Genomic DNA, 17,500 nt, shown 5'->3' on the forward strand with positions numbered 1-17,500 from the left:
TATATACAGATATGTAGATGTAGTTTCGAGGGGAAAAACTAGTTTCGAGGGAAAAAACTAGATTAGAAGAAAAATTAGTTTTGCGGAAAAAAACTAGTTTCTAGGTTAAAGACTTGTATCGAGGAAAAAAACTTGTATCGAGTAAAAAATCTAGTTTTGAAGGAGACAACTAGGTTCGAGAAAAAAACTAGTTACGATGTAAAAAAAACTAGATTCGAGGGAAAAGACAGAGTAGGTTCGAGGACAAAAAACTAGTTTCGAGAAAAAAATAGTTTTGAGAAAAAAAACTATTTTGGAGAAAAAAACTAGTTTCGAGAAAAAACTAGTTTCGACAAAAAACTAGTTTCGACAAAAAACTAGTTTTGAGAAAAAAACTAGTTTCGAGAAAAAAATAGTTTTGAGAAAAAACTATTTTGGAGAAAAAAACTAGGTTCGAGAAAAAACTAGTTTCGACAAAAAACTAGTTTTGAGAAAAAACTAGTTTCGAGAAAAAACTAGGTTCGACAAAAAACTAGTTTTGAGAAAAGAACTATTTTGGAGAAAAAAAAACTATTTTCGAGAAAAAACTAAGAAGTTTCGAGAGAAAAACTAGTTTCGAGAAAAAACCTAGTTTCGAGAGAAAAACTAGTTTCGAGAGAAAAAACTAGTTTCAAGAAAAAACTACTTTCGAGGAAAAAATCTAAGTTTATAACATAAATAAGTCTATCGTTGAAAAGCTGACATTTATATTTTTATAAAAATAAATGTCTACCGTCGAAAAGTTGACACATATTATAAAATAAATGTGTATCGTTGGTTGGCTGACATATATTATAAAAATAAATGTCTATCGCTGAATGGGTGACATATAACAAGGTGTTGTGTGAACGTAATTAGTAAATATGAACTGCAGTAGCCAAGCAACAGAGCAGATGGGTCTGCCAAAGTATCTTCTAATTCGATGCACTTCACTGCTCCAACTGCTACCAAGTACCTCCGAAAGCAGGAGTACTATCACCATGGTCAATTGAGTTGTATGGGTGAAAAAATAAATAAATAATAATAATATAATAATAATAAAAGACATGAAGGGGTTCCACAGCTATGCATCTTAATCCTAACCTAAAGGTCAATTAATTGAGCAACGCATCCTGACAGTAAAATAAAATCTCTTACTGCTCACAGAAGAACATTTGTTGAAACAATAAAATGGAACCAACATATTAAAGGAAAAAAACTCTACTTCTTCTAATAACGCATTCAGTGCTTTCACTTCTATAGATCTCCACTCGTCTCTAGCCTCTCGGTGGTGAGCCAACCACACCGCAAGAGGAACAAGTTTCGGTCTACGTTTCTTTATCCAGGAAGGAGAGAGAGAGAGAGAGAGAGAGAGAGAGAGAGAGACCAAACAAGATAAATATCCAAAGACGGAAACTTGTTTCTTTTGCTATTTCCTTTATCGCTTGGAAAACTCTGTTGTCTTTTAATCAAGGATTTAGATACTTAATTAGACGATTTAGATGAATGGGTTATAAGTGGTTAACAGAATTCGCGTCCACAGCTGAATTCAAATGACTATTTACGACAAGAACTGATGTTTTCCTTGAATAAAAATTCAGTACCCAACTTTCACCAGTTCACTTCAAGTCTCCTCATAAGACTATACAGGTTATTATGTATATATCCCCTTCATCATACATGTGCATGTATGCACATACACAGGAAGTGAATATCAACTATGAAAATGGCTCCTTTTATCGGACAGGGAAATGAATGTATAAGACGGAACAAAAAAAAAAAAAAGGTATTATACAGTGCTTTGAGTCATACCTTGGTGAGAAATACAATTAAAATTCTGTAAAGTTGACAAGTATTTTTGTATCAGCTGAAAGCATATATATATATATATATATATATATATATATATATATATATATATATATATATATATATATATATACATATGTATAATGTGTGTATTTATAATAATATTTCTTAGTGCACGAATGTTAGCACAGATTCATTCAAAACATATAGCGGATTATTGGGCGGAATTTATCATATGGGACATTACTCTTTTAGTAATTTCGGTTCTTGAGGTGTATTCCCCTTTCTTATTAATCCAAAACTAATATACTTTGATAGTAAAGGTATCTAATGATACAATTCTATTATAATTCCTTCTAAGTGTGTTCAAAATTGCACGAAGAGAATAAACCTTTTTGGATCAAGTGTATTCCTCGCCCTTCCACTTTTAAACACGAACAGACTAAGCAGTTGCATATTTCAAAAAAAGAATGCTCTAGAATGATAACTTTTCTGTCTTAAATTAATGCCACATAATTTTTTATTTTACAGAAACAAGATGCAAAGACGAGGTCATCCATCACCATTTAATCAACAAAGAACCGAAATTTACTTTGTGAGACAAAATACTCAACAATATGTGGAAAAAAATTTTTAATACGAGGAGGCTTCTTTGAGGGTTGGGAGAGTGGGGGTTTGGAGAGGAAGGTTGGGTGGGTTAGGTTTGGTAGGTTGGATTAGATTAGGTTGGGATGAGAAGCAGGTTGGGTTGGGGAGGGGTTAGAGATGCAGGCTGATTGAGGGGTGTTATAGAGGCAGATTGGGTGGGTGAGGGGGTTGGTTACAGTGGCAGGTAGGCTGGGAGGTGGAACTGTGTTAAATTGGCAGTGTTTAAGAACTAGGAAAAACAAACATAAGACGTGTGAACATCAAAGATGAAAACAGGAAAAACGCAAGAAAGTAAAAGAAAGATGTGCGACGCCAGAGTCGTCTTGTTCTCTCTTACTTTACACTGCCCCCCTCCCTTTTTGTGTTTCCACCAGCGAGTCCTAAGTTCTTGCAGTTTGCCGCTCTCTTGCAGGCTTAGGATTGCTCCCGAGATGGCGTGCGTGTAGGGTGAGCCTGGGCGGAGGAACTCAAGCTATATAAAATATGAAACTGAACGGGGGAGGAAAGAAGAATAAGGAAAAGGAGGAGGAGAAGAAGAAGAAGAAGCTCATCAAAAAATGCAAATTAAGAAAGGAAAAAAAATCCAGTGACCGTATTGGACTAATGAAAGACAGGCAATACACAAAGAGAGATGCGGTTCTACGTCACCGGATGCCCTGTGGATAAATCAAAGTGGAATGAAAATCATGTAATCACTTGGTGCACAATGTTTCGTTATTTCCGACAGTTTTTCCCTATCCTTATGAGCAGAGAAGAACTTAATGGACGGAAGGCAATAAAGGAGAATATATAATGAGCACTAGGACTGCTTTGCCTACGTCTAAGGTGATACTATAGCAATCTGCAAGAGTGATCAAAACTCCACTGATGCATCTGGAATACAAAAAAAAAAAAAAATAAGCAGCTGTTTCATCACAACAATAATTGAAGATGCAATCCGTGATCTTGAAGTACGTGCTTATGCTGTGCTTAGTGGAAGTGACAGAACTTCATCCACTCATGATGAGACTACTGAGAAACTGAGAAACAGTACTCATGCAAGGAGAGACTGCTGATAACAATGCAATGCTTTCCATGGCAGTGGCTTGACTTGGAATCAGCGCTAAAAACAGGCCGGTGTCTTTGAGGCCTTGTTACACAAAATACATAGGTCTATTTACCATAAGCTGTCATGACTTAAGAGTTCGTTTGATTACTAACCACGTGTCTGGAATGCCTCGCAAATGAAACTGACACAGTTTAGTTCAAATGAGCATACAAGTGGATACCACAGGAAAATGACAGGCAGAAATCCGTACAGAGTGCTTTCGCCTTTATTAAGGCATTTTTTTTTTTTTTTGGCCTCAACAGTGCCTCAATAAAGGAGAAAGCACTCAGTATGGATTTCTGCCTATCATTTTCCTGTGGTATTCGCTTTTATAATGAAGTCGCGTGCATCTACTCTGATTTTTTTAAGCATACATATAAATACAAACACCATGAAAACGCCTTAGTAATCGAACGACTCTGCCAACTATGCTTCTGCACTAATCTCGCTTGCGTCCTATCTTAAGTGACAATACTAAAAATAAATAAATAAATAAATAAATAAATAGAAAATATGAATAAAACCAAACAGATCTCTAAAAAAAGGCATAATGATAATAATAATAATAATAAGAGCAGCCATAAGGATTGCCAAAATGGAAGGATCTCATCCCCTTCCAGTCAAGACCCTCCTGGGCTAAATTGGGGTATGTTACCTTACAGGTGCCCCCACCCCTCTTTTCCATCCACCACTTGCGCTTAAGGGCGTGGAGTCTGCCCATCTCCTGCAGCCTCAGCACAGCCGAATTCAGCAACGTTCGGTAAGGGGAACCTGATGTGTTTGCATTCAGTTGTAAAACGTAAACAGGGTTTGGTCTCTCGGAACATTTCCACATTTCGCAACACAAACAATTCACACTCAGTACAAGTTATGATGAATATCAAGCATAGGGGAGAAAATGTTAAAGATAAACATGCACACTTGGCAAAAATGTTAATTTGCTGTTATCATTTCGTTTCAAAGGCCCCGTTGCAAGGGCCACTCAAAGCGAGAGATAACAATTGTATGCAAAGATTTCGACTGAATGAAGGAGTCAGAGGCTTAACATCTCAAAGGCCTCATAGCTAAATTTTATTGATGAATAACTGTTAGGCACATTTTAATACATATAGTCATACAATTAATAACAAGACCTCATTTAAACATGAAGGTAGCTAACAGATATTTTATTAAAAAAGATATCTTACAGGTATTTCATTGAAAAGTTACAAGTTTTCAAGGACTATCTGTCCTCATCGTCCGGACGATAGGGACAGTCAGTCCTTGGAAGCTTGTAATTTTTTAAAATGAAATTTCTGGTAAATATCTTTTTTTAATAAAATATTTTAGATACCTACCTGTTTAAAAAGAGGCTCTGTTATTAATTGTATGGATGCACGGGACAGTTGTACATTTGATCAAGTATGCATATACACATATGCGACTTTTTATAACAGGAGAACCATATTAACTCATTTATATATTAGTCTCTCTGAACAATAACACGTCTTGAATGGGTTTTCTGTCTTCGGAGAGTAATAGAGAGTAGAAATCCGAGGATGCTAAGTACAATTTTGTTTTGGGACGCAGTACACAAAATAATGAAAATTTCAATTATTTTGGTCTGCAGTTTCAAGTCCATATCACTCACAATATAGGCTTTGTCATTCTAAATGTTGGTATTGAGACATTTGTGGCTTTGACCCTTAAAAAAAGGTCACGAAAGCAGTCAGTAAGTAATAGACATAATATAAACAAAAGTTGATCATAAGTCCCTGTTTCAACTTTGAATAATGTAGGGTATAAGGGACGAATGATGTAAAGAAAATAACATTTCATTATATTTTTCATAGAACACACACACACTTACATATTATCACATAATTACATACAATTTACAAGCACCACAGTAAAGAATAATTGGATTTCCAAATATATATAACTACATTTAGAGGTATCATTTAGCAAATATCTGAAAGAAAGAGGTCATTAACAATTTATAAAATAAAACATAAGGTTAATAACCACATAAATATAATACAGCTGTGTTAGTATGAGGATACTCTGAGGATACACAAGGAAAAGTATACACAGGGTATGTATGCAAAAAGTCTTAAGAGTATTCTGAGGATATAGTACAAGGAAAAGTATACAGGGTATGTACGAAAGGAGAGTCTAATATTTTGTACACGTGAATTGAAAGCCTTACGAGATTAAACGATAAATGTAGACACCAATAATGACATACAGAACTAAAACCTCAATCACAAAATCCAATTATAATCTTCTGCCTCTAACTGATGTGGATTTTCGTATGTATCAAACTCTGACTTTCTTACCCTCTCTCATGACTGCCCCTGATCAATCGAGTTTCCAGACAACTGGCAATTCTCTTTTCTTTGCAAGATTCCAGCAATTATTTTGCAAGAGCCATTTGTTACGTAGCTCAAGTTTTATCTTGATATACCATGATATAGTAGAGGTGGATTTTTCGTAAACATTACTAAATAGGATGTACTGAACGCAAGTTGCAAAGACCTAATTCTATATAATACATCTGATTACAAGACTTCGTTAACTTAGTGGCTAAGTTCTTTAACAGGTTAATTTTACGTTGTGTATCTATGTATGTATGTATGTATGTATGTATTTATGTTTGTATGTTTGTGTGGGTGTCAGATATATATATATATATATATATATATATATATACACACACACACACACATATATATATATATATATTATATACATATATATATATATATATATATATATATAATATATATATATATATATATATATATATAAGAATAGGTGAATATAATTATGCATGCATTATGAGTACATGTGTACGACAAATAAAAATATAAGAGTAATAATACATTAATATTCACACATACATACACACTATATTATATGATATATATATATATACATATATATATATATATATATATATATATATATATATATATATATATATATATATATATATATGAATGTCTTTTACTGTAATACAACAGTATAATATGAAGATAAAAAGGCCCATGAAACCTTATTTTAACGTTGCAACCATATATTTCGAGCACTTCCTTCTGTGCTCCTGATCACTGGTAAAGTATGGACATGGGATGTCATACATACATATATACATACGTACATACATACATACATACATACATATCACTTAAGAACCCTGACCTGACCTCAAGCCAAACTATTTTCGGGCCAAAAAAGATCCAATTCGTACCTGGGGGCAGCGCGATGCCGTAGCTCTTGGAATCGAGCGGCCCGCCGACCTGGGTCAGGTCACAGTACCTCTCGGTGATGTACTCGATGCTGGAGGACTCCATCATGTAGGCGTAGAGGCCGTCGCTCTTCTGGACTCTCTTCACGCCCTCGTCGTTGTTCTTCGTGTAGACGGAGGGCGTCTGGGATTCCATGAAGCTGAACATGCGCTGGTACGTCGGCACCTTGGAGGTGCTGTTTGGGAGATGGTAAAAAGTTTTTATTTATTTATTCATATTTTTTTTTTTTTTACGACGGGACAGTTGTCCAACGAACAACTTGGAAAACTCAATTATTTTTGGGTGAAGGAAATTCATCTATTATTATTATTATTTTTTTTTTATTTATTTATTTATTTTTTTTTTGCTCCATCACAGTTCTCCAATTCGACTGGGTGGTATTTATAGTGTGGGGTTCCGGGTTGCATCCTGCCTCCTTAGGAGTCCATCACTTTTCTTACTATGTGCGCCGTTTCTAGGATCACACTCTTCTGCATGAGTCCTGGAGCTACTTCAGCCTCTAGTTTTTCCAGTTTCCTTTTCAGGGATCTTGGAATCGTGCCTCCTAGTGTTCCTATGATTATGGGTACAATTTCTACTGGCACATCCCATATCCTTCTTATTTCTATTTTCAAATCTTGATACTTATCCATTTATTATTATTATTATTATTATTATTATTATTATTATTCAGAAGAACCCCTATGCATATGGAACAAGCCCACCAAAGGGGCCAATGACTTGAAGTTCAAGCTTCCCAAGAATGTAGTACTCATTAGAGAGAAGTACCCCATAAGGGGTTAGTACCGTAATTGTACCTCACAGGGCGCACTGTAGGCATTACTGACGGTTCATTCCAGCGTCCCTTCGAACCCTAGCTGCAACCCCGTTCATTCCTTTTACTGTACCTCCATTCATATTATCTTTCTTCCATCTTGCTATCCACCCTCTCCTAACAGTTTCATAGAGAAATTGCTTTGAGGTTTTCTACACCTTTTAAAAGCTTCTTTCCTGTCAGTTTCCTATCCAGCTCTGAATGACCTCATAGATCCAAGCGCTTGGCCTCTGGCATCAACTCTATACCATAGTAGATTCACATCAACCGTACATCTGATGTCTAGGCCAGTCTCTTACGACGATCCTGATTGGCTGTTGATAAGCCAATCACAAGGCTGGAAACTCTCAGTCTCTCGAGAGAGTTTACATAGGCAGGATGTATGTTTCACTTCTCCAGAGGGATACTTCTTTCAAAAGTATCCCTCAGGAGAGGTGGAACGTACATCTTGCCTATGTGAACTCTCGAGAGAGACTGAGAGTTTCCAGCCCTGTGATTGGCTTACCAACAACCAATCAGGAGCGTCGTAAGAGACTGGCCTAGACATCAGATGCACGGTTGATGTGAATCTACTATAGTCCATTGCATTAAGAAGAAGTAAGAGGAGATAAAGGTTAACAGAACGAAGAGAAGGAAAGCCAAAAACAGGTGTCTGTCCATTTCGGGGACTCCTCACAACCCACCTGAAGAAGGTGTAGGTGGAACCTCCTCCCATAGACCCGTACTTGATCTTGGTCTGTTTAGCCAGGTCCTCCGCAGACTCAATAGGTGACTCCATCCGCTCGACCGTCAAGAAGGCTGCCAGATTGGCAGTGTAGGAGGAGATCATGATGAGAGTGAAGAACCACCACATCCCAGCTACGATCCTCGTCGACACGGCTCTGGGAAAAGAGAGAGAGAGAGAGAGAGAGAGAGAGAGAGAGAGAGAGAGAGAGAGAGAGAGAGAGAGGGGAAAGCAAGCGTGCAGAGTGGAAATAAAATAAGGATATAAGGATTAGATTTGTAAACGATTGTCCGTGTCAGATGAGGGAGATAATGAAAATAGAAAATAAAATGAGAGAGAGAGAGAGAGAAGAGAGAGAGAGAGAGAGAGAGAGAGAGAGAGAGAAGCGCAAGCAAGCGTGCGGAGTGATAATAAAATAAGGATTAAATTGGTAAGCGATTGTCCAAATCAGATGAGGAAGAGAGAGAAAATATATAAAATAAAATGGTTATAGATAACGAAGCAGGCAAAAATAATAAAACAATGAAAATGGGAGAGACAGGAAATTAATATAAACAAATTATGGATCAAGAAAATAAATAAATTTTAATGAAGGAAACAGGGAAACACATAGCATGAGGTGAGAAAAAGAAAGGGGAGAAAAATATGTGTCATTAGTACCCTGGGATATGTATACAAAAATTTTTTTTTCTTGAGTTTCAAAAGTATCCCAACATATGCTACATTTATCATATCCAATTTAATAATCTTTGAAATGACATAAGTTTTTTTTTTTTTTTATATATTCAATACAAGTATTTAATTAATGTAAACAGGTAGACCTCACACATCAATAACAGACACTAACAACTACAGGAAAAAACAAACACGTGATGAACAAATGCAGCAGTTTTGAATTTAACCAAACATGTCACAATAGTCAATCCCAAACATACTTCAAAATATTACAGAAACAACAATTAATATGTATTAGTCACACACACAAGAGCAGCAAAGTTTCCAAAATACCTCTTGCATCACTAGACCACATTTAAACATTTTTTTTATAACACGTAATCTACTGCGAGAAACATGGAAGCACACACTCAGCCAGGGGGGATGGGGGTGGGGTGGAGGGGGACAATTATCAACCCATCGACAAAAGCAGAAATTTGTGGAGGGGGGGGGGTGGGGTGGGGTCGGGGAGAAGGAATGAGAGAAAACAAAAACGTCCAAACAGCGAAAGCTACAAACGATAAGCAAAAAGGCCGGGTTCAATAGGGGAAGGGGAGGTTGCGTTCATATAGGCTGTGCCGCCGACTACCTTTTCCCGTCACGTTTTCCCGTCCGTCGTTGGCAATGGAGGAAATTGTCAGCAGTTTCCCCATTTTTTTTATTCTATATAAGTATTACAAACATTTGCCAGACCAAAATAAAGGACAGACGATGCGAAATTTGCAGAAATTCTTAAAAATTAATTAAATTTTCCTGTTAACTGTGATGAGCGTTTTCCAGACTGAATGTAAATGAAGAGTGTCATATAAAAGCACACCTGTTAACGTGGCACTAATTTAATGGAGACAAATCTTTAGTTTACCGTGAAGATAAAATTAGAATTTTATTACAGTTTATGAGAGTGAATCAATAAAATTTAGTTAAACATAGTCTTTTCATTAATTATTATTATATTATTATTGTTATTATTATTATTATTATTATTATTATTTTATTATTATTATTAATTATTTTATTATTATTATCATTATTAGAATTATTATTATTATTATTATTATTATTATTATTATTATCAACCTCTTGAGATATACACCGCTATAACTAATTTTATCATTCCAAGTATTTTTTGTAATTTGACCTTAAATGGGGCGGACAAATTTCGAAATCTTAAGACACATTTTTAGTGTTACAGTCCATTCGCCAAATATATATAAAAATTAACGTGGAATGAAAAAAAATAAGAACAATTAGTTTCAAAACTCTTTTACCCAGCCGGCCACTTCCAGAACTATTTTCAAGAAAAGGGTATCAGAAAAACCCCGGCCCGGTTCGGGTCTGAAGGAATGTCTAAAACAATTTTTGAAAACGGGTAATTACAAGATATATCCATTTGCAAGACTTTTCTCCCTAATTACGGAACGTTGCTGTCATGAACCAAGAAGTTTCAAAACTTCTTTAATTAAAGTTGGAACATTTTTTTATTTCAAGAAGTGAACATTTTTCCCCTCAAATGTTATTTGACGGATTAACCTCACGATTTCTGTTCGAAAATCAGCTTTGGAAGATCGGACGAGAAATACTATCTGAAATTCTTCCTATATGTAGCCAGGGATTTAATCTTAATTGTCGCTCTTTTATATTTGAATATCAGATTATTTGCGGTTTACCAATTGACCGCTTTTTTTCTCTACGCACCAAAGGCCTAAAACCAACGAATCACTCACACGATCAAAAAGTTCTCAAATTACTTCATTCTGGAGCACATAATTCAAACCTCTCATTTGAAATTCCGTCATGAGTCAGATCTCTCTCTCTCTCTCTCTCTCTCTCTCTCTCTCTCTCTCTCTCTCTCTCTCTCTCGAATTCAAACAGGTCAGACTCCAGCAGAGAAATTCACGACATTGTGCGGCGTCATTCTCTCATTCTCAGTTTTCCATCCAGTTCTAACTAAAGGTAGCACAGTAAATTTCCATTGACGCTTCCAGGAAGAGCATTTCCATGAGCTGGGGCAACCCAAAAGGACTAAAACAACAACAACAACAACAACAACAACAACACCCACAACTTAAAAAAAAAAAGAAGATGAGAAACAGCAACTCAGTTCAACTAACAGCCTACGAGTGATTCGCTCTTTGAAACCAAACTCGACGGTGGCGTTCGCTTTGCAAAACCAAACTCGATCGTAGTGTTCGCTCTGCAAAGCGAATGAGAAGTCTTTTGGAAGACTATATCATATCAACCTTTGAAGAAGGCATTTTTTTTTTTTATCTAAGACTGCACGAAATCTTACTTGGGCTGCTGGTCAGTGCCTTGCTGGAGTAAACTGCCCATTGTGAACCAGAGCGAGTTGAACAGAGTAAACTGGTTTTCCAGAGATCTCTCCTCTTCTTCTCGGCAGGGAAATGACGCTATCCATTCATAGGGACTTAACCTGCGAAAGGGGAAGGGGGCCACAGATAGCACACTTATCAAGGGGGGGGGGGGGCAGGAGGAGGGAGGGCACGGTAGGCTGAGACAGGCAGCGGAGGACACAAAGATTGAGAGGTGGGTATTAAAAGGGGGAACATAGAAACATAGTCACACTCGAAGGAGATACTCCCTTTTTCCCTATACACTGAAAGTTACGATTGATTCTCTGAGATTGAAACAGTCATCAAAAAGTCGACGAAACGATATTATTAACAAGAAACCCCACTGGAGATTTTATACAAAACCTCCCACTGGAGATCTAATGTGATCTTTACGAGAATATCTCCTTTCCCTTATACCAGGATATAGCATGCCTTTGCGATCTCACTCAAGTGAAACGTTGCCTGACAGAGGAATTGGGATGTCCATATAGATGCAACAAAAGAGGTGGAATGAAATATTGTATTATGAGGAACTCCACGTTCCTCGTCAGAACGGAATCAGATGACACTCGGCTTCAAAATACAGGGTGTCCATAAAGTCCCAGTACCATTCTGAGCCATAAATACTTGTAGTGGTACTGGGACTCCATGGATGTACGTTGATCCTCATCTGTTTACTCATATGGAAATATCACTTTGATATGTTTGTTATTACAGTGAAAAAAAATTCTATCTCTACATGACTGAAACACTCATAGACAGGCCAACTTACATCTTGAAAGAATTATAATCCTCTGACTAATCTTGCACTTTTCTGATTTGTTCTTGTGCTCAGCCCCAAAGATTAAGGTTTATACTTGCCTGTGTGTGTGTGTGTGTGTGTCTTTGTCTCTAGAACTGTTAAATAGAAGAAGCAACCTAGTACAAATTGCCATATTGAAAGGTATAAACAGCAACTAGCTGATGCTCAAGACAAGAAATAAATTGGCCTTGTCTTAGGTGAAATATCTGGAAAAAATGCTTATCTGGAAACATTTCTGGAAACAAAACGCCTGGAAAAATTTTAAATCTTAAAGATGACTTTCATGACCTCACATACCTGATCCTTTTAAATGATTCTAAGGACAGAATTTTCAGTCACTGTTAAACAAATCAGCGAAATGTAAGATAAAAAAAAATGGTGATGGACGCAAGCATGCTATGCCCTGGAGGTTTCACACAGATGGAAGGCAGAGGTTAGTTAGTTAGTTGGCCATTCCAGGACGAAAGGTTACTGACTGAAGTTAAGGTTGTCTTCTGGTCTGTTCAATCTACGTAAATTGTCAGTGTTTTTTTTTTCTTTTAGGTTTAATTAGATTTAATGAGCTCTACTATCTGCCCAAGTTTCCCGCTTCTTCTTCTTCTTCTTCTCTTCTTCTTCTTCTTCTTCTTCTTCTTCTTCTTCTTCTTATTCTCATTATTATTATTATTATTATTATTGATAAAAAATCCACAATTATATATCAAAATATATTTTAACGTCTACACTGATGAGGAACACCGTTCAGGTGTTCGAAAGTCTGTTTTTTACTTAGAAATATATTTTATTATATAATTGTGGATTTTTTAACAATTTGTTCTTCACGAGACTGTGAATTTCTTAACATTATTATTATTATTATTATTATTATTATTATTATTATTATTATTATTATTATTATTATTATTATTCAGAAGATGAACCCTATCCATATGGAACAACCCCACCACAGGGGCCACTGACTTGAAATTCAAGCTTCCAAAGAATATGATGGCGTTCATTCTCAAGAAGTAACGGAAGGTAAAAATGGAAAATACAAAAAGAGGAGGATATTTATCAGAAAATCAGATGAATTAACAAATCAATAAAAGACGTTACACAGAATCTGGAAAACCGTCCAGATCTGACCAACCTTGGACGCAGTCGTAACCTTTCGTATTTTTAGTCAGTGAGAAACGCCCAAAAGAGCTAAGAAACAGTTATGAACTCAGTGTTAAAAGGAAAAATAAATCTCAGGGGATTTCAGCCACGTCGCCAAAATGAGGCTGCAACAGCAACAACAGGAACAACAGCATTTAACAGCAACGTCTTTCCAGCACTGCCTCTTCTCCCTTACTTGGGCAGGATGTCTCCTCCCTGTTGCATCAGAGATCCGATGCAAAACCAGAGGCAATTGAGCAGCGAAAACTCGTTCTCCAGCTTCTCCGGGGTTTGATCACACGGGTGGGGGTTCGACCATTCGTAGGGGGAGAACCTGGGATCGTCAGTTTCGAGGGGAAGGGACAAAGATATTACATGGGGCAGTTTCCAGGGAAAGGGACGAAAATATGACATGGGACAGTTTCCATGGAAAGTGATGAAAATATATGGGGCAGTTTCCAGGGTATGGGACGGTTTCGAGGGAAAGGGAGGAAAATATGACATGGGGCAGTTTCCAGGGAATAGGACGAAACATGACACGGGTCAGTTTCCAGGAAAAAGGAGGGAAATATTATATGTGGCAGTTTCCAGGGAAAGGGAGGAAAATATTATATGGGTCAGTTTCCAGGGAATGGAACGGTTTCCAGGGAATGGGACGAAACTATGAAATGGGGCAGTTTCCAAGGAAAGGGAGGGAAATATTATACGGGTCAGTTTCCATGGAAAGGGACGAAAATATGACATGGAGTAGTTTCTAGGGAAAGGGACGAAAATAATATATGGGGCAGTTTCCAGGGAATGAGTCGGTTTCCAGGGAATAGGACGAAAACGTGACATGGGTCAGTTTCCAGGGAAAAGGAGGAAAATAATATATGGGGCAGTTTCCAGGGAAAGGGAGGAAAATATGACATGGGTCAGTTTCCAGGAAATGAGACGAAAATATTATATGGGAAGGAAAAAGAAAGCTGACGTTTTGAAAACTGATTTTCGCTGCTTTTCAAGAAGGGGAAATAATGCTTCTGTTGTATATCTTGAGTTGTTTATGAAGGAAGAGTTCCCTATGAATAAGAAAGCTTTTTTAACTTTCCTATTTTACTTCAGAGGAAAGTAGTCTATGAATGCAAGTTCTATATATCTATACTTGGGAGTAAATCTTTCTATATCGATAACTGCTTTATATCTTCGATCTAGTGCAAAAATCTCCTCCTACATTTTTATGGCAACATCATACGGATTATTATCAGCAAAATGGGAATCTGTCAACTTGGTACTGATGTAAACCCAGATGAGTAAATACTGATGTCGTATCGACCTGATTAAGAACGTGTGATTGTGCGTGTTTTATTCCCGTCGTACAACTTCAAAGCTATCAATTATTCTTCCTGGTCTGAGGGACACGAAGGACAGATAACTTTGTTGAGGACGACTTAGAATGGAGCGGACAATTTACAGTAGTGGCGAGCGATTTGAAACAAATGAGAGGAATTCTAAAAACTATATATATAACGGGAAACAAAATCCACACTGACCTAGCCAACACGAAAAGGAGCAAGGACACCGCCAAGTAAGCCGTCGCCATGTAGAGCCACACGTCCAGGGACAGGGGCGAGAGGAAGCTGAAGAGGTTGGGCGGCTTCTTCGTCGGCTTTCGGTAGAGGATCGTGATTCCTGCAGGAGGGGAGAAGGTGGTCGACTTTATTTGCTGTTATCATTGTTCGTTAGCTGCTGTGAATACTGTGGTACAGTATGAAATGGAATCTAGAACTCAGGCCAAAGACTGGTGTTGGAATTAGAGTAGGATCTGGAATTTACGTCAACGACTGCGGTGTTAGAATATAGAATGGTATGTAGAATTTAGGCCAAAGACGCTGGAATTGGAGTGGGAATACAGAATTTAGGCGCTGCATCTGGAACTGGAATATAGGATTTAGGCCAAAGACTGTCGAGTTAGAATTGGAATGGGGATATTGAATTTAGACCAAAGACTGAGGTGCTGCATTTGGAACTGGAATATAGGATTTAGGCAAAAGACTATGGTGTTGGAACTGGAAATGAAATATAAGATTTAGGCCAAAGACTGTGGTGTTGGCACAGGACCTTTCAAAGACTCTATAGATTAAATTACCTAGGTTCATCCAGGGCATTGTGAAGTCGACGACTTGTTCTCTCTCGTAGGTGATGGTCAGGTCACCGATGGCGAGATCCGCTCTCTAGTGATTAAAAAAAGAAAAAAGTTTTATAAGTATAATATGCATAACTGGAAGAATATTACAACCCAAATATTGTTTTTGTAAGTGTCAAAAGTATAACTAGAAGAATATTACAACCTGACTATTGTTTTTGTTAGTATCAAAAGTATAACTGGAAGGATATACGAACCGACGATTGTTTTTGTAAGTATCAAAAGTATAACTGGAAGAATATTACAACCCAACTATTGTTTTTGTAAGTATGAAAAGTATAACTGGAAGAATATACAACCCAACTATTGTTTTTGTAAGTATGAAAAGTATAACTGGAAGAATATACAACCCAATTATTGTTTTTGTAAGTATGAAAAGTATAAATGGAAGAATATACAACCCAACTATTGTTTTTGTAAGTATGAAAAGAATAACTGGAAGAATATACGAACCGACTATTGTTTTCGTTAGTATCAAAAGTATAACGGGAAAAACATACAGACCGACTGTTTGTGGAGGACAATTACGAGACACAACTGCTAAAATGCACAAACACCAATTCAGAGAGTAAATCCCCCTAACATATGTAACTCCTACTGACAGAAAGACAGGTATATATACATATACCTAACTGGAAAGACTGATATCTAAGAGCATGCACCTCCTCCTTCTACCACCGACCGAACAGAATCCGACTCACCTGATCGAGCAGCTCCCCAATCATGCCGTTCCACCTCTTCCTTTTCTCCTCGTATTTGCCGTGCTGGCCGTCGTCGGCCAATTTCACCGTGTAGTTGAAGCCCAGGATCTCTGATATTTCCTGGATGAGGTCGACGCAGAATCCCTCGTACCGATCGTTGCCCGTCATCTGCTCGGAAGTCTCCCGTAGCATGTTGTAAGGGGCGGCCTGTTTGAATGGACACACATACACATTCATACCCACACATACATACACACAAACACATTCACCCCCAGACACATCCGCACACAAACACACACACACACACACACACACACACACAAGAGCATTCACACCCACACACACAAACGTATACACAAATCCACATACACACACCAACGCACAAACACACACACACACGCATACATATACGCATACGCACGCAAATACAACAACGCAGACACACACACACAAACACGTTCACATTCACACACACAAACACACACGCAAGCACAAACATACACACACAGAAACGTATACACGCAAACATATACACATCAAGAAACACATGCACATAAACACGTACACATACATACGCACACAAAACACATAAATACATACACACACAAGCACAAACATACATACACAAACGTATACACATAAGCACATACACGTGAACAAAAACACGGACACAAATATTCACATACATACGCACCCACAACACATAAACACAATCGCATTCAATCAAACACATAAACACAGGCAAAATCAGAAACATATACACACACAAACATAAACACGTTTACAAACATACACGCAAACACATACACAACCAAATACACACACATACACACACACACAGCAAAGAAAGGAAGAAATGATTTTAAAAATTAGCTCGAGTCTTGAAATGGAGAAACAGATCCGGTTACTTACGTATGGGTACAAATATTATTTAAAAGTACATCTTAAACAGGAAACAAATCCCCACTCAAGCACGGATATATTTATATTTAAAATATATCCCATACATGAAAATTGCCTAAATCAGGACAATGAATTAACATAAAAAAAAATTAATTAATTTCAACTAAATATTTTTCGGGAGTTTTTTCCCCTTTTTGATAACTAAGTTATATTTAAAAAAAAAACATTTAAAAATTCGCCTGAAAATAAACAGTTAAAAAAATATTTAAATTAGTTAAGTGGGTGGCTAGTATGCTTTAACGAGGTTGACGTCACTATATTGGGGTTGGTGGCACTTGGTA

The 17,500-nt window shown here is 37.1% G+C and overlaps 1 protein-coding gene across 9 annotated transcripts in view; it reads right to left on the reverse strand.

Moving 5' to 3' along the window:
* Positions 1-17,500, reverse strand: part of LOC135196353 (glutamate receptor ionotropic, kainate 2-like) — a 358,070-nt gene that overhangs the window by 6,781 nt on the left and 333,789 nt on the right. For 3 of the 9 annotated variants that reach the window (XM_064223121.1, XM_064223125.1, XM_064223127.1), the window contains exons 12-18: positions 16,257-16,463; positions 15,499-15,583; positions 14,903-15,041; positions 11,374-11,514; positions 8,329-8,526; positions 6,774-7,006; positions 2,792-2,907 (exon numbers count right to left, since the gene is read on the reverse strand). In XM_064223121.1, the coding sequence (XP_064079191.1) occupies positions 2,792-2,907; positions 6,774-7,006; positions 8,329-8,526; positions 11,374-11,514; positions 14,903-15,041; positions 15,499-15,583; positions 16,257-16,463 (1,119 nt within the window). Of the gene's footprint in view, positions 1-2,791; positions 2,908-4,196; positions 4,313-6,773; positions 7,007-8,328; positions 8,527-11,373; positions 11,515-13,569; positions 13,708-14,902; positions 15,042-15,498; positions 15,584-16,256; positions 16,464-17,500 lie in introns of all 9 variants that reach the window. The other 6 variants (XM_064223124.1, XM_064223126.1, XR_010310392.1 and 3 more) reach the window with 4 other exon arrangements.

Source organism: Macrobrachium nipponense, chromosome 17 (genome assembly GCF_015104395.2).
Source record: "Macrobrachium nipponense isolate FS-2020 chromosome 17, ASM1510439v2, whole genome shotgun sequence".
NCBI lineage: Eukaryota > Metazoa > Arthropoda > Malacostraca > Decapoda > Palaemonidae > Macrobrachium > Macrobrachium nipponense.